This window comes from Tupaia chinensis, unplaced genomic scaffold (genome assembly GCF_000334495.1).
Source record: "Tupaia chinensis unplaced genomic scaffold, TupChi_1.0 Scaffold000634_1, whole genome shotgun sequence".
Taxonomy (NCBI): Eukaryota; Metazoa; Chordata; class Mammalia; order Scandentia; family Tupaiidae; genus Tupaia; species Tupaia belangeri.
In genome coordinates this window covers 4578535-4601860 of record NW_006160154.1, presented here as the reverse complement: position 1 = coordinate 4601860, position 23326 = coordinate 4578535, and the positions used below count along the sequence as shown (strand labels likewise).

Here is a 23326-nt window from a genome sequence, read left to right as displayed (position 1 = left end):
AGTATGTAAATACCGAGTGTGCCCAGAACAAACCATGCATTCAAAAGGGAGTATGTTAAAAAAAAAGGGGACACAGCAGTTAGCGCAATGGCTATGTCGCTGGACTCCCAGTCGACCGTGGTTCATGTCCCAGACCCGGTGGCTTAAACTCACGCCGGGCACGTGTGCGAGCATGCCCAAGATCCTGAGAGAATGGAGGAGAAGGGATTGTGGCGTGACCATCCCCTTTGGGGGATGATTTCTTGCTTTCTGTCTCTATGTCTCTGTCTGGCGAGCGCATGCGCCCTATAGCAAAAACTTCTCCCCCCCCCAAAAAAAAGGGAGTATGTTGTGATCAGCAAAGATGACTTTACTGAGTAGATTTAAATTAGACCCTCTAACTCACATTTTCTAGGACACTGGCCTATGGTCTTTTGATCTGGTAGGCCAACCTTGGTATGTACTTCCAAGTGTAGTGCAGGGTCAGGACAATAGTATAGTGGTGAAACACAACACTCCGCAGGGCAATTCCACAGGGAACCGCAAAGTTCTCAGTTTAAGACCAGAGACGTCCCTGAGTAGGCACATGTATGTTTACCCAACATCTGTGATTGGCTGAGGCTGGGGTGAATTGCAGTGCCAAGGCCCTGTTGGAAGTGTTGTCTTTCTCACTCATAGGAGAAATACATACACTTAAAAGAATAAATAAATAAATAAATAAGTACAATGCAGACAGGCTTGTTCATAGTAAAGAGGCTGAGGCACAGGATTGAGGAAAGGGGATGCCAAAGCGAAATACTGTATCATCTAATAAACCAATCAAACCCACATATTTCACAAATAGCCCATTATATTTCTAAAGGCATTATTTAAACTCTTTTGCAAAAAAGACATATTTGAGATTACTGAGACATTAATTTGGGCTATGTTATCATAAAAGGACAATTACTTTGCATTTTTAACAATGCAAATGACTTTATACTACTACAATATGAAAATCTACACTTAAAATCAAGATGCTGTTAGAAAAAACAATCAAGCAAGAATCAGATAAAAATGTAAAACTGAAGATGGCTACTGAACTTGAAGCTGTGAAAAATTGCTTTCAGGAACTAAAAATGATCTGCTGAGACTTCTCCCTCCAGATTAATTTCTAGTGGGTAGGGCTACCTCTGTACCCTTCTCTCCATCTGTGTCTCCCCGTGTCTATTAAAAAAAAAAAAAAAAACTAATTTAAGATAAAATATTCTCTGGGCTTTCAAGCTCCTCCTTTATTGTGCTAATTCGTGCCTTTCCCCATCCCTTTTAGGAGAGGCACAACCCCAGGCCCATCCTGAGATGGCTACTGAACTTGAGCTGTGAAATATTGCATGGTTTTTATTCTTTTGCTTTTTAAAATTAAAATATAAAGTTTTTTATTGTCTTTTTTTTCTTCTTTTTTATTTTCTTCTTCTTTCTTCTTCTCTAATTCTTTTCCTTTTTTCTTTATCTTTATTCCCTGGCTACTCAGCCTCCACGTACTGAGTGTCTAGACAGGTCCAAGTGAACAGTATCCATGATTAGGGTCAGAATATTCCTCAATTCCTACTGAATCTGATGCACTAAGAGTGAAAAATGGAACAGAAGAGAGATTGCAGATCACCTCCTCCTGCATGCCTCTGAACACTCAGACTGAACTTCAAGAATTTGGAAGAAATGTACATTCCATCAGATGACCAGAAATCACTGCAGGATCATAAGAAATATGAGAAAGCAAAAAAAAAAAAATCTATCCTCTAAAGGAAAAGAATAACTCCCCTTTATCCTGAGACAGGAAAATGGAACTCATGAAAATGTCAGATAAAGAATTAGACAAAGCTAACAGAGATGGAAGAGAAGAGACAATGAACTTCAAAAGAGGCAGGAGAAAGGAGCCAACGAGTTCCAGGAGGTGGGGAAATTCTTCAAGATCTGAAAGAGGAAATATACACCATATAAAAGAATCAAATGGAACTGTTAGTGATGAAGGCTATAATATCCATCAAACGTCCAAACATCAGAATAATTGGTATTCCAGAAGGCGAAGAGACTCATAAGGGCATTGATAATCTATTCCATGAAATCCTGGAAGAAAACTTTCCAAATCTAGAGAGGCACTCAAAGATCCAGTCCCAAGAAATACAAAGGACCCCAAATAAAATCAACCCAAGATCTTCTCCAACACACATTATAGCCAGATTGACCAAAACCACAGATAAAGACAAGATACTAAGATTGGCAAGAGAAAAACGGCAAGTTACCTACAAAGGACATCCCATCAGGCTAACAGCAGCCCTCTCACTGGAAATAATGTGAGCAAGGAAAGAATGGGAAAATAAATTCAAAGTGTTAAAAGCAATTTCAACCAAGAATACTGTACCCGGCAAGATTATCCTTCATATGGGAAGAAAATACAAGGACATTCTTAGATTAAAAAAACCTTAAAGAATTTACTGACACCAGACCAGCTCTCCAAGAAGTTCTGAAGGGAGTGCTGTACCAAGAAAACTAAATACAGACACACAGAAATAAGAGTTCAAAAACAACTAAGAAAATGGCCAACTTAATCGTAGGGACAAGTTTAGAGTTGAATATTACATCCCAGAATTTAATTGGGAAGATTGGACCACAATAAAAGATTAAGTACGTGAGACTGAACTGGTGAAATAAAATCTTGACTTTTGACTAAAGAATTCTTGATTTTCTTCAAGGCTTTGTTTTTTGGTTTTAAGAATTTTTGTTTTATCCTGAGCTGCTGATAGGTTCATGTACCTACTGTTTGAATAAAATCCTAACATGTTTCCTGGCTTTAAGCAAAGCTTTCTTAGCATTTCTTTGATTTTGATTAAAGCTAAATTGTTTTTCTTGAAATGAAAAAATATATTAAGAAATACCTACTTAATACTCTAGTAAACTATATAACATCAGCTAGGTGCTACTTTATAATATGTATATTCATTCTACTCAGAGTTTCACAACTAAAGTCAGACATGAATTCACAAATATGTATATGTCAGCTGAACTTGCTATTGGAAATATATTACTCAAAATTATGATAATAAAATTTTTAAATAAATAAAAAGGAAAGTAGTCAGTTTAAGAAATTTTGTGCATCAATAAAATGTGGGGAATAAAAGGAATGTAAAGCAATTGTAGACTCCAGAGACAGTGTGGGAGGAGGGTGGGGAATGGCAGAGGGTAATGGGGGAAAATGTACATCCATCTATCTATCTATCTATCTATCTATCTATCTATCTATCTATCTATCTATCTATCTATATGAAACTAGAAGTGGAAAATTATAACATGTATGATTAAGCCACTATGCAGTATATTCTAAATGGAAAGTCACACATTGTATGCTGTGATGATGCTCAATGATGAATGTGAAATTAATTAATTAAAAAAATTTTTTAAATGTAAAACCTTGCTGGAGGAATAAAAGACCAAATAAATGCTTATACTGTGTTGTTCATATTAAGATATCAATTGTCAGAACCAGTAGGTGGCATGGTGGTTGAGGCACTGGATTCCCACATGGTCTACTGTGGCTCAAGTCCCAGACCTGGCAGGCTTACTTTCTCTCTCTCTGGTCACACTGAATAATAATAATAATAAAAAATAAAATTAAGTAATTCTTTTTTAAAAAAGATTTTTTTTATCAAACTTTATTTTACTTACTTGTTTTAATTTGATCAGAGAGAGAGAAATAAAGTGAGAAAACAAGTTGCCAAGTCCAGGACTCAAATCACAGTTGGCCAAATGGGAGTCCAGCACCCCTAGCCACCATGTCACCTACCAGGCCCATGAATAATTCTTAAAGAAAAATAAAAAAGAGAGATACCAATTCTCCCCAGATCATATAATTTGTGTAAATCCAATTAAAATGCCAATAAGATACCTACCAGTCCCATGAATAATTCTTAAAGAAAAATAAGAGAGATACCAATTCTCCCCAGATCATATAATTTGTGTAAATCCAATTAAAATGCCAATAAGATTTTTACAGAAAAATAAAATTTTATACAATACATACTAAATTTCAATTAAAAAAATTGATTTAATTCCGTATGTTATTACTTTTAAAAATCTGACCAGAGAGAGACAGAGAGAGAGAAAAGGAAAGCAGAAACACAAGCTGCCAGGTACAGGACTTGAACTGTGGTTGGCCATGTGGTAATACGGCACCTTTAACCACCACACCACCTGCCGGCACCCTAAATTTCAATTTAAAGATAAAGTATCCTGAAGTATCCTGGAGCTGACAGGTGGCACAGTGGTTAAGGAGCTGAGTTGCCACATGGCTGATGGTGGTTTGAGTCCCAGACCTAACAGCTTGCTTTTTCACTTTCTTTCTCTCTGATCAAATTTTAAAATAATAATAAGTAAATTAAATAATTCTAGGAAAAAAAATGATTAAGTATCCCAGAGTAGTCATCCACACAAAAACTATTAGAAAAAAATTAACATATCAGAGGCTATAATTAAAGCAGTGGAGGTACCAGTACAGAAATAGTTAATGCTTGTAAAGTATCAGAGGTTATATTTTCTGAGTGCTTCAAAGTAGATTGTTATTATTACTACGATTGTTGCTAGAGGGCACATTTGCTTTCCAGAGAGAGAGAGAGAGACAGAGCAAAAGTGAGAAAATCACTCCCCTGTGGGTACGGCCATGCTGTAATCCCTTTCCATTCTACTCTCAGGATGTTGGGCACACACGCACACACACACACACACACACACACACACACACACACACACACACACACCTATTGTGCTCAAATCATCAGTCTAGACTCGAACCACATGGTCAGCCATGTGGGATTCAGCCACCTTAACTTCCATGCCACCTCCTCCTGGTCCCCAATTGATTGTATTATTAATACAACTACCCATTATATTATCCCCATTTTTTAGATGCTGCCGCTGAGATCTAGAAATGTAAAATAACTTGCCCAAGATTGCATAGGGCCAAGGCAGGGCTCTGAATCCAGTTGAGTCTAGACATACCTCATAGGAAAAATATTAACAGCAATTACCCACAGAGCTCCAACTAATAATCAAGAAGAAAACACAAAATAACCATAAAAATGGACGAAAGATATAACATGCAATTATACTAACAGGCAGATAGTGAACATATACATATATTTAAAAGTTCAAGCTCACAAATACTAAGATGGATAATAACTATTCAAAGGATTACAGAAAATGTTAGCAAATGGGTATTTCATACATTCTAGTAGGAATGTATGCTTACATAGCATGTGGGGCGGGCCATGACATTAAAACACACAATTTATATGCTTTTCAGCAATTCCTTTTCCAGAATCAATCCCAAAGGAACATTAAACATAAACATAGAGAGTCATGTACAGGGGTACTTACTGCAAGTTTTTCTGTAAAACTGAAATTGTGAAAAGAAATTGTCCATCAACAGTGAATAGTTGGAACAGATCATTATATATCAAGTCTATGGGATAGTATGTAAAAAGTATATACAGACTGACATGTTGATACCATATTAGAGAGAGAAAAAAGTCACAGAATACATAGATTTTTTTTAACCCCTGTGTTAAACAAAGGGAAAAAAGAATCTAAAAGACAATGATAAAATGTGAGTAAATGAGAGACTATAGAAGAAAGAATGTTTATAAATATATGTTGAAAAAGCCTTTGTAAACAGCATCCACAGGATAGACACCAAACAGAGTGGATATGCTGGGGAAAGGAGAGGAATATTCTTCAGCCTAGGAATTGAAGGGGACTTTTGCTTTTTACTCAGCAATCTTCTGTGTAATTAAAAATGTTTAATGCTTTTGCAACTTTGAGAAAAGCAAGCGAAAGAGCTTCCTACCTTGTGTGTGTGTTTTTATTAAAGAGCAAGATGTCTAAACTAGTAAAAGGAAAACACTAAAAACCAACCAAAGAGAATAAAAAAACAATAATAAGAAAATTATGTATTAAGAATTGCTGACACCTATAAAATTTCAAAGCAACTGATGCAATACATTTTATTGTTTCCATAATAATAGGCTCTGGACAAAGTGAAGACGATGGAGACAATGACAACACATTTAAACTCCTACCCCAAATTAATGTTACAAATTTCCAGTGATTCAACATATTAAACTGTAAAGTACATAAAGGAAAAAGGACCAAGAAATATAAATAGATTTTTGTAGCACAATGCAATGTCCTTTTTGAAAAACATTTGCTGTAGTTGCATATGAAATTCTGACAGTCATTGAAAACACAAAATCAAACCATTTTCCTAATCTCCCCCAAGATGTGAATCAGGGGATTACAGTATTAAGAAAATATGCAAAAATAAAAACAAATTTAGTGCTCAAACACAAATTGTTTTCCTTATTTTAATGTATCAAGGCGCAAAATTTCCATTAAAAAAAGCCAAACATTGCTATGCAGATAAATAAAACAGATTAACAAATTTTATACTCAAACTCAACCAACATTACACTAAAAATGTGTGTTCGTGTGTGTGTGTGTGTGTGTGTGTGTGTGTGTATGCGTGCACGTGCACGCACAATACCTAATAGAAAAAAAAGGTGCCTTGGTGAAACGACTCTGAAAATATTTACTGATGCACATTATGTACAAAACCTTCTATATAAAAAAAATTAAACTATTTTCAATGAAATTCCACGTTCACATCCTATCTCAAAACTACCTGAAAGATAAATAGGTCTACCTAATATTCTCTCTGAAGTCATGGCTAAGGCAGTTCTCTTTCCAAGGGTTCTCTTTTTTACCCACTCGACATCACTAATAGAAAATAGACAAATACCACACAGATGCAAGTGGACATGCTTATGTGTTATTACCTGGAGCTTGGTTTACTGTTAAAACGAGAGTTTATAAGTGGCTACAAAGAATATTTTTCTTTCTTAAAATATATTGTTTCTCTATTCCAAATTAAGCACTTACTTAAGACATTACGAGGCTGCGAAGCCACTCCATTTGGTGTCAATGTCAATAGCCCTATAAGAAAGAACTCCGTATTGGAATAGCTAGAAAAGTTCTCACTCAACTAGCAGTGCATCCTTCACCTGCATAGAATCAATTTGGCTTAGTAGCTCATTGTCCCAGAACACCAGTCTGGAGTTCAAATATGCTCCTGAAGGTCCATCTCTCAGATATGAAAAACATCTCAAATAAGCAAAATGAGGATATGCATTCCTCATTTGGAGCAGCTGCTAAAAGTTAGGGGAGAAACAAAAATAGAAAAGACCAAAGGCAATGAAGTTGAGTCAGCCAAATTATTTACTCCAGTAACCATTTCAATAAGCCTTTATGCAAACAACTGTAATGATCTGGTAACTCTAGCTCATCATTCTACAAGCACTGAGGACTGGAAGCGTAACAGGTGAAAAACTGAATACCCTTAGAAAAGGGGAACAGTCTGAGGCAAAAGTTGTAGGTCTGTAAATATATAGTTTATATGCACACACAATTGTGCGTATTTTTCTGTATATATTTACATACATATTCACAAGATGCCCTGCAGTATAGTTCAAAAGGCCTTTATCAAGGAACAAACAGATTCTAGTACAGGCCCTAGAGTTCATACCATCTGTATATAAGAAACAAATGTGCATATATTCACATAATGTAAACCTTATCAACAAAAACATTGCTACTAACACTAAGTTAAATAGTAGGTTTCAGACTCATGGTTTCCTACCATATCAATCAGTGATGTAATCAGAACATTTCTTACACTGGGATTCAAAATTAAAAAATACACAACTGGGTTTTAAATTCACAAGAAAAAAAGATGTTCAGTATGACAAACATGAACAAAGTTCAAATTCCAGAGTAGGGAAAATATCAAAACTTTATAAATTTCCTGGGATGCAATTTAATTACTGCATCATTAGAAAAATAGACTCATAGACTAAACAGTGCTACTATGGATTCTATCCACACATTACTCCATATATTTATCTTTTTCCTCTTTTGTTTCCAGCTGGAGGTTTCTTCAACTGAAGGAGTTGTCCTCCTGTTCCAAAACCTGCAGAGGCAGGATTGGACACACCAAATGTCAAACCAGCTGATGCCGTGATGCCGGGATTGCTGAAGTTAAACCCAGATGTGCTTGAGCTGCCAAAGCCTTATTTTTAGAGAAGAAAATATTCACATCAGAAGTTAATTCACAAAAACAAATACAAAAAAACAGGGATGAGTGGTGAATTTCTATCTGAAAGGATACATAAGAATAGCAAATATTTTAAGGCCCTGAATTTCTAACATGGAATTTTATAGGAAAATAATTTAACTAAGTGGCACCTTAAAGACAGAAGTTTAGTGATGCAGGCCAAGAGAAACCTAAACACAAATAAGTAGTCTACAGAAAGCTTGAAGTTGATATAACTTTTCTTGTTAATTCAAGGTACATTTCTCCTCAGCTCCACCAAAAACATTTTACCAATATGCAGAAGAAAGAGTTGCAACATCTGTGTCCTCCCTTGCAACCCCGAGTCCTCCAAGAAAGCCTAAACCCACACTGTTTAGGACAATGAACAAACCAAAGAGCAGTGCTAATTCTGATTTTATAAGAGCCCTTGTCTAAATAGGATCAAGTACTATGACTGCTTAGTTAACTAATACAATATTTAGGTAATAATCCTGATACTGCTGAATTCTATTATCTTATTCTATAAGAACTGCTAATTCTAAACTATAGTTAATATTAAGCAGAATTTCCTTCAAATTCTCTAAATTTAAACACATTTTAAGAGCATTATCTCATTATTTTAGACATTAGACATTATTTTAGTCATTGTGTAAGGTTTAGGCTATTTATCCCTAAACCTTACACATTAAAATAAACCATTATTTACAAATATAGTAAATTAAAAAGTTGACCAAAAATGAGGAATTTCCCACTAGGAGAGTCAAAAAATTATACCTATTTAAAAATGAACAAGGAAACACATTGATCATCATTTGTTAAGACTGTAGTATTCTAAAACCAGAGGGACTTAGAAATGAAAAATCTCTCTTTGGCACTGGTTTAAAAATGAATTAAACTTTCACAACAATGGGTTCATTTTTGCAGTAATGAAGAAAATTGTTTAACCATGAACTGAGTCACTAGGGTTCAAATGAAACTCGACTTAGTTAAGAGAAGATGTATTTACTTATTAAAGTAAGCTAAGAAGTCCTTTTAGAAGTACTATACAAACCTGTCCTTTGGTTTAAAATGGAGATAAAGCTGTATGATCAGTTAGGCTTGCATGCTTCATTCAGACAATAGCAACCAAATAAGGGATATTTTGGAGTTATTGGCAATAACAACACTTATACTTTTAAATTAAATCATTTGCACCTTGAAATTTGCCTGAAATTCAGGCAGAAACACACAAACCTGCACTAAGACTTCCTGAGGGTTTATTTGTTGTTCCAAATCCAAATGTGGAGGCCCCTGTGGTGCTGCATCCAAAACCAGAGCTAGTTCCAAATCCTAGTGGAAGGGTAATAGAGAAATATACAACGGTACATAAAACACAGGTTACAGGATACTAACAAGTCACTGAAAATTACCAAAGGTCTAATAAATACAGTGTTGAAAAAGAAGGCCTTATTAAGGAAATCTGTTAACTCTTTTGCATAAGACTTTTAAAAAAATGTATTTAAAATAATTTTTATCTATTTAGACTAACTTATGACCCAGGAGTAATTTTTAAAAAACAAGGTCATAGGTCATAATATAAAATGCTATCGTATCATACCAGTATATTCTCTCCCAAATGTGCTAGAAACTTTTTTGACCATTCAATGATTTTAGGCAGTTATGAATGTACAGGAATTGTAAAAAGTTCACAGAAAAATAGAATTAAAATATAAATTTATTTGGTACAAAACAATTCTTAAATCTATCCCTAGTTTTCTCAAAATACTCATTTTTCATGAATTTTTGAAGACACCTGATATCTACTTTAGGGGTATTTTGTTTAAAGAAAAAAAAAAAAAGACTGACTAAATACATGAAAAAGCAAGACATGCACAATATTGCAAATACTAAGTAAAACAAGGTAATTTTACTCTGCTCTACAGTAAAATGTTTTTGGTTAATTAAGAATATAATTGAAAAACCCTACATAATAGTCAATCGCTTTAAATCTACTAAGTAGATTCTTGCCATATTACCAGCAATGCAACAGGGGAACCCGAAGGTACCATATTTTTCCTCTTAACAATACTGCTGGGTCTTCAGGAAAGTCGTGATGCATTTTTGCATAGAAAAACAAGCCATGACTTTCCCGACAACCTAACAGTTTCACAATTTAAAAAAAGAAATATCTTATAATCACACAAAGTTCATGAACAGATCCTAAGAATACTAGTTTCTACTCTCATAAAAGCTTAGTACCTATAAACAAAGCTCAAACCCTTTTTATGCTATTTTCTAACAGCTTATCTAAAATACTGAGTTTGACAGTATCACTGTCTATAATTCTAAGAAACAGGTGAATTGGGTTACAGAAATCATGCTGTCTGCCACGAGTCTAGTAATTCCTAATACAGACCAGTCTCTTAATCCTCTTCTGACTGATCTTACTCATTACTATGTACTTGTCAAAATATAACCAACTTTCAATTATCAAAAACTTGTGAATGCATTTGTATTTAGCATGTTTCTGCAGAGGACTTACCTTACTAGAGGTAACTCATGAAATGATTATAATAAGCTTAACTGCTTATGCACACGAGTGATGTACATAGGCAAAATATGCCAACAGTGCTTAGAAATAAATGGACATATGGCAAGTCATTTAACTTATTACAAAATTATTTCCCCATTTAAACTGGTCATTTTCAGAAAAAAGAAGATTATGATTAGGAGAATGTATAGAATCCAGAGGTGGTTTGGACTTCAAACTAGTATTAAGAATACTGATCTAAAAAAATTTTAATTTATTAAAACCAAGTAATTCTTAGGTTCCTATTTCAGCATATTATTTTAAAAATATAAACATCCCTACCACTAAATATTATACTTTTTATATTTACTACCCACAGAAAATAGAATTATCCTTGTATTCTTGAAAAGCAATGATTACGTTTGGAGAATCATTTTTGCCAGATGGAACCTTAACTTCCAAAATAGCAGCAGATCCTCTTAAAAACTTTACAGGCTAGTATCAATTCAAATGTATAATAGGTCAATGAAATATTAGAAAAGTTAAAGTGTACCTCCAAGGTTTGAAGAACCTAAGCCACTTGATTGCAAGCCAGTGCCAATACCTGAGCCGAATGGCGTTCCAAAACTAACTCCCAGAGATGACTGTGGCCCTGGTATAAAAAAATACAAAAACAAAATAAAAAAATGGGGGGGAAAAAAACAAATTTGCCTTACTCTTTCAAGATTAAAGTTTCTTCATAAAATTAGTTTAAAAATGAACAATGATTACGTTTAACAAATCCCATGTTAAAACTTAGTTCTTAGGATGTCTTTCCAGCCTAACTTATCTGTCTGGAAAAAAAAAATTTTAATTAACTTGTTTGGAACTAGACAATTTTAAAAGGCATACCATATTGAAAGATGATTGATAAGTTTTACCTAATTTGAAATCCTTAATGTATCATAAATTATAGTTTAGACTAACTGCTAGAATTTAAAAAATCTCCCTACTTGTTTTCTGACAAAATTAGTTGGTGTAATCAGTAAAGGTTTTCAGGATTTTTTAAAAAATATAAGTTCCTTTAGTGTTAGAATCAAGTCTCAATTTTTTCAAAAGAGACTGACACTAACATAGCAAAACTATCATGTTACTTCATAAGCATCAAAAAACTAGGCATGATTTCTTATATGAAATATAAATGATATATACAATAAATAGATAAAAAACAGGACAATGTTTTATTTTATTAAATTTATTGTTCATTTTAAAGCAAGTCAATTACACAGTAACATGACAATTCCAACTTGTTCACAAAAAGTGATTAACTGAGTTCTAGTTTTAAACTCTGCTACATTACACCACTTGTCACCTGATTAAATAAGATAGATAATGAACAATTTACAAAGGCACCGCTGTGTACCTTGACAGATTCAATACATTCAAGATTTCAATTCAAAAGTTTCTTTCCAACATTTTGGAAAATGTACTCAGATGCAGAACAATTAGTCATCCTTTTCCCATTTAAAGATTCTGGCTGAGTTTGTTTGGCAAGAATAGCATCAAACTTACTAGCCTCTCTTTTTTAACTACTATTTTTTTAAACTAAGCATAATACAAAAATCTAAAAATCTCTCATCTGATAAATAATTTATGAAAATTATTCAATAAATTTCATAGTACAATCTTCAGTCTTGTCTTTTTCAAGCACAGTGATCAGTGCATCTCAAAGTTGAGGGAACTGCCAAAGTAATATACACATTAAAATTTAAATATTCAAAGAAATCAAAGCCTTCAAGTTGTCCAATGCAGAATGAGGTTTGTATATTCAAAAGGTAGTGTAAAATTATAAAGCATTTCAAAAGAAAACTACATTTGGCTACACTGGGACAGAAACTGGACTTTCAAATAGCTTCTACCCAGAAAATAATGAATAACAACTAATAGCAGCCAGCATTCTTACACTATTAAAAAAATAAATTAAAAAAGGATTTAAATTTTTACATCCAGCTTGAGATCAATTTGAGAATAAAATACCTGTCTATTAGTTCTTTTGTAAAATGTTACTATAGGAAAAAGAAATTAAGCATATTACTTTATTTCTAACAAAAATAATATGTAGAAAACACACGTCCAGTTTCTTTAACATTGAGAGACTTAAGTGTCAACATGTTTATAGGAGGCACTGCTGGTGGAAGACCCTAAGAATAATGCACACCACAGCCCTCAGCCTTATAAGTCATAAGTGATTACTCAAACAGCATGCTTTTTGTTGTGTGTGGGTCTGTTTATAAGAGCAATAGAACATAGTTTCTCTAATCTCAATATTCAGGATATAGTTAATCAAAAACTCATTATCTAATGATGACAAGACTTTCCATTGCACAACAGATACATGATATTTTGAGTTTTGTAACCTTCACATAAATTCTGAAGGCAACATCATTTATAAAACTAGTAGGCAAATGTATAACATTTTAAATAGTAAAAACTCATGATAAATATCTCCCATGCCAAAGTATTAGCATATATTACACTCTGGCCACCATATATATTAGTTTCACTATTAGAATGTAGAATCTAAAACCTTCAGGCAAGTAATGTAAACAATTCAAGAAGTCTGCTTTGAAATCTGAATAGTCATTCAATGAGAGGCTCTTAGTTCTGTAAATAAAACTAAGTTAGTAGCAATATATACCAATGATTGCCCAAAGTGAAATCTTCATGTAGAGTAACATTTTACAAAAGTTACCATATAATATATTCACACATAACGAAATCAGGTTTAGCACTGTAATTCATATTTTCCAGAATAAATTCTGTTTTCTTAAAGGTAAAACTGTATTCACAGAAAAAAAAGACTAAAGTGCTAAAATTTATAGTTTCTATGACCACTGAAAATGCCAAGTGTAATTAGTATGGTTATTCCTAAGTCATATTTTAAAGTAGTAATTTACTTAAAAAAAAAAAAAAAAAAAAACCTTTTCCCCACTTTGGAATTTTTACTCATAGTAATTAACGGGGAATGTTCCTTTGGTTATTAAATACAACAAAGTCACAAAACCACAAGAAACTAAGATGAAGTTCTTGAAAGTTTGCTATTTAACACTATACTTTAAATGTCCAAACCTATACTAAAAGCTAGCAAGTAGGAATTCCTAACAAAACGTCTCACTCCTTAAAAACAGCAGCTAAATTACATAGGAGAAAAGTCTTACTATGTAAACATCAAAGTTTTAAGTGTCAAAACACAACAGCAAAACTCAATCCAGTACATTACTTAAAAAAAAAAAAAATTCCTAAATTAAAATTATACTGAAAATGTGCCTATTGTAAATGGTGAGGTCCAGGAGGCTGGGAAGCACCGTGGACACGTATACTCGCGATCTGCCAACATGTAATACTTTACCAATGGACTGGTGCTCAGTTCATACATAATCAACCTGCTGGTTCCCATCGCTTCTCTTCAGGCCTCAATAAATAATCGTAACTCACCCATGCTCAAGCCCCATTATAGACTTTTCTAACTAAAAAGAATGAAAGAATCAGGATATCGTTTGTAAGTTCATTCCTTTACCTCCACCACAAAAGACAATGACAAAGAAACACCTCCAAAAGGCAGCAATATATGAAGCTATCTGCTGAATGGCCCATATTTACATTAATGAAGTAAGGAATCTATATGCAAGTAAAAGCAAAACCCCTCTGGTAATCTGAATCTTGTACGGATAAATAGTGATGTATAAAAACAGTGCACAAACACTATCTAGGTTCACCTACATGGTCTAAAAATTGTTAGTGGCACTTACAAAAAATTCTATTAAGTCACAGGAGGAATAAGTCACTGGACACATAACTGCAGTAAATAGGAACATTTCTAAATGGGCTGTAACTTATAAAATCATTGCAAATGTATGTAACAGTGCTCATAAATCTTGCAAGCATGGTGGTGTCACTAAAATAATAAACATTTTAACTGAGATGGCATAAAAGAATGGTCTAGAGAGCCTGGGAAACCTTTAGGGGAAAAAGGAAGACATAACGCACAATTATTACCACTATTGTTTAGCTTCTCAATTCTTTCTTATACTACTCAAAGTAAAAACAGTGTAAGATAGTTTAGCTTGCTATATTTCTAATCCTGCCACCTGATTAGAAAGCTCTTATGTGAACTTCAAAAGTGCAGGGAATACTGTAAGAAGTCAACTTCTCCAAAGCCTGGTAAAAGTTGTAGACAAAATTAAAATATATGAGCAAAAGGCTCCTCAACAATTACTACAAGTTAAACTAATATCTTCTACCACCAGACAGCAAAGACAATATCTGTATCGTCTACCTATTGTATCCCCAAAGTCCGCTGCCTAGGAGGCACCCTTATTTCGAGAATGATCATGTTTTCATATGTCCATTAGCCAAAATGTATGAGTGAATACCTTCAGCCTTCTTGATATAAGACTGTCTAGGTAAATTTAAAACAACAACAAAAACTTTGTAAGTGGTCAAGTTTAGTTATTTACCATAGACGATAACACTTCTAGCATAACACATTAGATAACTGACTTTTCTCAAGTTTTATTAGAACAGGAATCCACTATATTTTAAGAATACTTCACCAAACCTACACTTATCTGATCTACTTTAGAATTAATATTGGCTCTAAAAAAATAAACTAACTACGTTTGGTTTGATTAGCTGGTTAAATAATCATGAAAACTGATAGTCACAGTTAAGGAATCTAACCCATAATGACTTTTTCACTCTGTAACTTGAGAATGCAATTCTATCCTCCAGCCAGCTAGAGAGCTACTAGATAGTGCTTATGTGAGTTATTATTCACATGGATCCAGCCATGGACTATCCAGGATTTGGCATAAATCCATCATCAAGCCTTTACGGATGGCAAGTCTTTTCTGTCATCTCCAAATATGAAGAACAAATTTTTAAGCTGCCAATAGTGAAAACCAGAGAACGCTTCCCTGGTACAGGCAGCCTGAATGCCATCTAAATATATGTTTTTTTCTTTATTTTTGTATTATGATTTACTACTAGACTATATGGAAACTCTTCAGAAAGATACATGCTACATCACTCGAAAATTTATGAGTGATTAAAGAAAAAAGTTGGTATCTATTAAGACTATATTTTTTTCTATGTCAAACTTCAAGCCTGACAAAAGGGACTGCAAGAATAAAATGAGTAATCATGTCCAAAACTGGACCAAATGAAAACTTTAGAACCAGACCACAAAAATGCTTCTCTGATTCAAAAGAATTAAACCAAGGAATAAAATGATCTGCTTTCTAGTATCTCACCAATTATTTTAAACTAATGAACTTCCCAGTCCTACTTACTGTTCACTATACACCTCAAACATCTTTTCCCTGCTCTTTCTACTGCTCTGTTCCTTTTGGAAAGACACAATAATTACAGCATGTATCTTCTTCAAAATTTGATTTAGAGGGCCTGCATACTGACTCCAGATAATATACACACAAATGAACCTACTGATCTTCAATATATTTTCATTCAATAAAAACATACTTCATCCTGGATGTGGGTACTTTATCATCACTATATATGAAGAAAATAAGAATGCACCATCTATCAGTAGTTTGTATTAAAAAATGCAACATACTTTTTGATTATCTCTGACTTTAAACAATAAATGATACAATCATGATTTCAGAATCTAATGTTATTCTTAAATGTAATTCAGTAGTGAAACACCATGTTCTAAAGGGCATTTATAGCAATACAGCAAATAACATTAAGTAAATTCACAATATTCAGTATCTAATTGATGTATAATTATTGCTAAGACTACCCTGCATTTTTTTATCAGGTATGTTTATTATTGTGTCCATCACAATATTTAGATTGTATTGGAATAGCTGTTCATAGAAATTTCTTCAGTGCTCACATAAAAGGAAGACTTAAAAAAAACACACATAAATGTTCTGCATTTGAACCTTACTGTAAGAAGCTATAACTTGAATGCATTCAGACCTGTAGCAGGCTGTTGCTGCTGCGTAAGTGTTGCAGCCATGGCAACGGCTGCTGCGTTTGGCATGGTGCTGAAAGGGGTGGGTCCAGTAGTAACTCTGGGTGCATTCTGCCACTTCTTGGCTTCTGTTCGCCTCGCTTCAAACACATCTACAGCATCTCCCAAGAACATTTTCCTGTAGCCAAGGTACTGTTCTTTGAGCACCTAAGGGTATAAGTAAAAGAAAAAGCTAATCAAGTTCCTTTGAATTGACTGTGAATTTGATGATATGTGAATGCATGTATCTATAAAATAAGCTACCAAAGACCCTTTGGTTAATATTATATGTTCCACCTGAATTGTAAATTGCCACAAACAACCCAAGTCAGTGTGAGAAGTGTTGAGTTTGAGAGTTCATCACTCCTTTGCATATTTTATTTTCTATTTTTGTCATATATCTTTATAATATGCTGCCTAAAATATTTTGGCTGTGTGAAGCCCTGTTAGAAATAAGTCAGCTGGGATCAGCAGATGGTATAATGGTTATGTCACTGGACTCCCACGTAATCAAGTTTGGAGAGATTTTCGCTATAGGGCGCGTGCGACAGACAGAGACAAACAGAGACAGAAAGCAAGAAATCATCCCCTGGGGGTATGGTCATGCCGCAATCCCTTCTCCTCCATTCTCCTCTCGGGATCTTGGGCACGCATGCTCACGTGCCCGGCATGAGTTTTAAGCTGCTGGGTCTGGGAGGCGAACTGCAGTCGACTAGGTGGGAGTCCAGCGACATAGCCATTACGCTAACTGATGGTTCCCTCAACTGCAGTTTGAGTGCTGGATCCAGTGGCTTAAAACTCAGGCTGGGCACATGTACATGCGTGCCCAAAATCCTAAGAGGAGACTGTGGCATGACCATTATCCTTTGGGGGGGTGATTTCTCACTTTCTCTCTCTGTCTCTCCGGCAAGCACACAAACCCATAGCTAAAATCTCTTAAAAAAAAAAAAAAAAAAAAAAGACAGCTAAGCTTTTAGACTGATATTAATAAATACATATTCCAATTTTTCATGAATTTTTTCCCTCAAATATGCAACCTCATGGACTTTTGATAAAGAAACAGTATCAAATATTTATTTTATCATTTTTTTAAAGGTTTTTGCCATAGGGCACATGCACTTACCAGAAAGAGACAGAGTTAGGGGAAGTGAGAAATCATCCCCCAGGGGAGATGGTCACACTGCAATCCCTTCTCCAGTCTTCTCTCGGGACTCTGGGTACACACACTTGGAGTGATTTTCAAGCCACTGAGTCCAGAAATTGAGCCATAGCTGGCCACACGGGAGTCGAGCACCTTAACCACTATACCACTCCTAAACACATATTTATTAAATAGAGGATTTTTTATTTTTTCCCTAAGGTTTTATAACATAGGACATGTGCACTCCCAGAGTGAGACAGAGAGAAGGAAAGTGAGAAATTACCAAGCCTTGGCCTGGGGGGCAGCATGCCAAGTCCCTTCTCCTCCTTCTCCTCTCAGGATTTTGGTCATGAATGCACATGTGCCTGGCATGATTTTCAAGCTGCTGGGTGCAGGACTAGAACTGTAGTTGACCATGTGAGACTCCAACATCTTCACGACCCGGCACCTGCTAGCCCCTTAAATACATTTTTTTTAATGGTCTAAGTGACACATGGTTAAAATAAGATGTCACAAGGCCAGCAGGTGGCATGGTCATTAGGGCCCTGGATTTCTACATGGCTGACTGCAGTTCAAGTCCCAGACTTGGTAGCTTTCTCATTTTCACTTTCTTTCTATCTCTGGTGGGTGCATGTGTACTGTAGCAAAGTAAAAGAAATAATATTGTAAATAAGATTAAATAATTTTCTTTTAAAAAAAGATGGGACCAGCAGATGGCATAATGGTTACATCTCTGGACTCCCAAATGGCCGACCATGGTTCAAGTCCCAGACCCATGGCTTGAAACTCACACTGGGTGCATGTGTGTGCATGCCCAATATCCCCGGAAGAGAATGGAGAAGGGGTTGAAGCATGGCCATCACCCCTGAGGGGGGATGTTTCACCTTCAGTCTCTCTGTCTCTGGCAAGTGCACATGTTCTCTGGCAAATGCACAAAATGCACAAGCTCTCTAGCAAGAATCTCTCTTAAAAAAAAAAAAAAAAAAGGCATACTTCAGTTGAGAATGTTTTGAGAGTATCATATTTCTGTTTATATTATCTGCCACTGCACAACGAGAATAATTCATACCAAGCTTGTATGTCCAAACTAAAGAAAAAATAGTTTACAACTGCAGAATAAGAAAAATTACTAAGTTTATAAAGTAGGCTGGTTTACCCAATGCAGTATCTGCCTTGCTTAAGGTCATTACTAAAAATTTGTCACATTAGAATGATTAAATACTTGTATTAAAGATTAAGCCTAATTTAGATCAATTTTATATCTTTTTATTTTTGGAGAGGTTTTTGCTATAGGGTACGTGCGCTCGTCAGAAAGACAGAGACAGACAGAGAGATAGAAAGCGAGAAATTACCCTCTGGGGGGGGATGGCCACGCTGTAACCCCTTCTCTTCTATTCTCCTCTCAGGATCTTGGGCACGCACCTGGCATGAGTTTAAGCCACGAGGTCTGGGACTCGAACCACTATCGACTACATGGGAGTCCAGCAACATAGCCGTTACGCTAACTGCTGGTCCCAATTTTATATCTTTTAAAGAGATGCCTATTTTTCATATTTCTTACCCTTTTTTTTTTAGCCGAAATCAATAAATTAGGCTTTTGTTTATAACAAGTACAACACTTAGAAACCTTATTGTTATTCAGAGTACGTAAAAGCTATCATTGTCATTTTACATGGAAGTTCAGTATTTGATGACCCAGTTCCAAGCTTTGTTTCTTTCATCATGGACTAATGTGGGCCTGACAAGAACCTAATTATCAAGGGAAATGTGGAATCAAAAGCTGGGCATGTAATATACGAACAAACCTAATCACTGATCTTCCCTAAATCCAGCCTTCCTTTTCCTGTGCAATTCTATGCATATACTCATACAAGGCTTGGTTGGCATCATTATTCCACAAGTTTTAGTTCATAATAATGACCTGTCTTAGAGACCTGAAAAAGACAAGTTATTAAAAAAACAAACCAAAGCAAAATAAAACATTTGACATCAGCCATGATTTATATAATTGTAAAGGTTCCAGAATTATTAACAGCACCGAGGTTGGGCCAAGTAAGGTAGTTTAAACCTGTTTCAACACAGTATCTCACAAAAGAAAATCAAAAGGAAGAATAACAACAAAAAAATACCTTGTGAGATGTGTATAAGAAATGAACAAATCTAGAACATCTAGTTAGTTTGGTTACTAAACTAAGCTGAAAATAAATGGCAAAATACCAAATCTGATCTTTGAGCATCTTTTGGTTCTTGGTAACATATTTTGCAAAAAGAAAAAAAAAAGGAACTAGGTCAAAATTTCATGTTAAGTTTATTCAACATGATCTGGGGTTATTCTATGTGAATGTCAGTCTTCTTTTTTTATGGTCATGTTATCTAACAGGGTACATTTTTAAACAGGGGAAGAGAATGTACAATTTAAAAAAATGCATATTTACACCTGGGATTTTCTTTAAAATATTGGGTCATCATGATGTATTTTTTTGTTTTTCTATGCAAAAATGTGTCATGACTTTTCCAACGACCCTATACTTCAGGAAAAAAAAAATTACAACAGTCCTTGTGTGAAAATTGATTGAATAAGCTCAGCTGGAACTTGATAATGGTTGAAGTTAGGTGGTGGTATTCATTATAATGGCATTCTACTTTATGTATTAATATATTAGAAACTTTTTAATAAAAAAAAAATTATATCTGTATGATACAGACTTCAAAGTGCCACCTCCAGTAATTTAAAAAACTAAAGTAACACTTACCATAGGCTGATAAAATGAAACAAAGTCTGATAAAAATTTCTCCTTTAAAATAATTTTAAGGGCTAACAGGTGGCCTAGTGGTTAAAGGTGCTGGGCATGGTCAACTGTAGTTTAAGTCCTGGACTTGGCCATTTGTTTTCTCTCTCCTCCTCTCTCTCTCTCTCTCCCTCGGCTCTCCCGCTCTCTTGCGCTCTTTCTCTCACTCTCTGGTCAGTACATGTGCCCTGTGGCAAATTTAAAAAGAACAACGATGATAAATAAAATTAAATAATTATTTGAAAAATAAAATAATCTTAAAGATTGGGTTTAGGGTTTTAGATCTATTACAGCAAAAGGCCTAGAAGAGTGCTATCATTTAAAAAATGGTATAACTTAAATGACTGGGACCAGCAGTTAGCGTAATGGCTATGTCACTGGACTCCCACGTAGTCGACCGCGGTTCGCATCCCGGACCTGGTGGTTTAAAACTCACGCTGGGCGCATGTGCGTGCGTGCCCAAGATCCCAAGAGGAGAATGGAAGAGAAGGGATTGTGGCGTGGCCATCCCCCCTGGGGGGTGACTTCTTGCTTTCTGTCTCTCTGTGTCTCTGTCTGTCTGGCGAGTGCACGCGCCCTATGGCAATAAAACCTCTCCAAAAAAAAACTTAAATGACAAACTTTTTAAAAAAATTGTCACCGTGCATCAGATTAGAATAAAAATAAAATATTGATAATCTCTAGTAAACTCCATTCTTTTCCATTAATTATTTATTTAGACTCAAGTTTGACTGCTTCTGAAAAGCTTTCTGGACCATATAACTATACGATTGAGTTTAATTAGATTTGCCTAATGATTAGTTAGAAAAAGTATACTAGTATTTAACACGTTGTTTAAATAGATTTTTAGAACTAACATATTACACAAGGGTCAAAATATTCGGTGATTAATTATTATATTAACATTATTTTTAAAACGCAAACAGTTCCCTGTATTTAGAAAGGAGAGATGTTATAAGCAATTTTTTAAATGCAGTGACCAATAAACACTTAAAAAAACCATAAAATTAGAGCAGCTCAAATGATTCTGGATGAAGAATGTTTATTTTCTCTAGGGTATATACAGTGGTAAAGAAATGGAAACAACTGAGGATCAGCCAGCAGATGGCACAGTGGTTAAGGTGCTGAACTCCCACATGGCCAACCATTGTTGGAGTCCTGGACTTGGTGGTTTGAAACTAATTCTGGGCATGTGTGAGTGTGTGCCCAAAATTCTGAGAGGAGAACGGAGGAGGAATTGTGGTACAGCCATCTCCCCTGGAGGGTGATTTTTCACTTTTTGTTTGTCTCTAGAGTGAGCACACATACCCTATAGCAAAATCTTTTTAAAAAATGAAAGAAATGGAAACCTAAGAGTCCAACAACAGATAATAGTTTACATCAACTGAAAAAACATACAATGAATTCCTACATAACTACTAAAAATAATGTTGAGGAAATATGTATTAACACTAAAAGCTTATTTATAATATACTACTGAAAAAACATAAAACAAAAGACTGCACAAGGCATTTAGATCTTTTTAAAAAGAATAGATGCTATTAGTGGCTGTTTCTGAGTATGATTATGGTTTATAGTAGTTCATCTTTTCACTTATAAGTAATTTTAGCTCTTTCTGAAAAATGCATAAATACATTTGTCCTCAAATGACCAAATATACAGGTCTAAATTTTCAGACAGTTGTATTGCCAATAAAAACTTACCTTTACATTTTCATGAATAGACTGAAGTTGTGCAGCTAAAGCTACAAATGTTTGATAAATTTTCTGCATAGCCATCGACAAATCTATAAAAGAAAATATTATCACACACATACATAAATACACATATCTATATAACACGATCAACTTTATTATTATTTGAGTACAATTTTTGGTATAGTTAATGTGTATGAGACAAAACTCAATAATGTTCTTATAGCTAGAGAAGACAGCAAACTCAGGCTGAGAGAAGGACATCCACGTCAGTAATCTGGAGAGGAAGGAGACGGCCTTAAAATTTCTGCCCTTGTTTTCAAAGCAGCAGTTCATAATAAAACATTTTGTTTTATTTATTTATTTATTTATTTAAAAATCTTGCCAAAGTGCACATGTGCTTACTGGGGAGAGAGACAAAGGGGGAGACTGAGGGAGAGAGCATCCCTTCTGTGGGTCATGGTCACACTATAATCCCTTTTCCTCCATTTCTCCTTCCTTTTGGGATTTGGCACACACCCCTGGTGTGTTTCCTAAGCAGTCAGGTCCAGAACTCAAACTACAGAACTGGGCATTTTTAAAAAGCATCGATGTTATTAATGTTTGTTTCTGGGTGTGATTATGTGGGATGTACTCATTTTAACCACCATGCCATAGGCTGGTCTAATAAAGCACTTTATATTTATAGGGAATGAAGATCTAATCAAAAACTTCTTAGACAATTAAAAAAAATTGCCAGAAGGTCACAAAAACAGGCACAAAGACCAATGGAATAGAATAGAAACCCCCGAAATAAATACTAAAACATACAGCTAACTGATTTTTGACAAAAGGCACCAGACAATTCAGTCAGAAAAAAATATCTTTTTAGCAAACAGTGCTGGAAAAATTGGGTATTCACCTATGGAAAAACGAAACTGGACCACCATTAACTCAACTCGAAATAGATAAAAGATTTAAACATAAGACTTCAAACTATAAAACTACTGGTGGAGAACACGGGAAAACTCTTGTCTTGG

At 34.8% G+C, this 23326-nt stretch overlaps 1 protein-coding gene across 3 annotated transcripts in view; it reads right to left on the bottom strand.

Moving 5' to 3' along the window:
* Positions 1–23326, bottom strand: part of NUP58 (nucleoporin 58) — a 78296-nt gene that overhangs the window by 16964 nt on the left and 38006 nt on the right. For 2 of the 3 annotated variants that reach the window (XM_014592008.2, XM_006159531.3), the window contains exons 13-16: positions 16650–16851; positions 11218–11316; positions 9389–9484; positions 5981–8131 (exon numbers count right to left, since the gene is read on the bottom strand). In XM_014592008.2, the coding sequence (XP_014447494.1) occupies positions 7962–8131; positions 9389–9484; positions 11218–11316; positions 16650–16851 (567 nt within the window). In that variant the 3' untranslated portion in view covers positions 5981–7961. Of the gene's footprint in view, positions 1–5980; positions 8132–9388; positions 9485–11217; positions 11317–16649; positions 16852–23326 lie in introns of those variants that run through there. The other variant, XM_027776161.1, reaches the window with a different exon arrangement.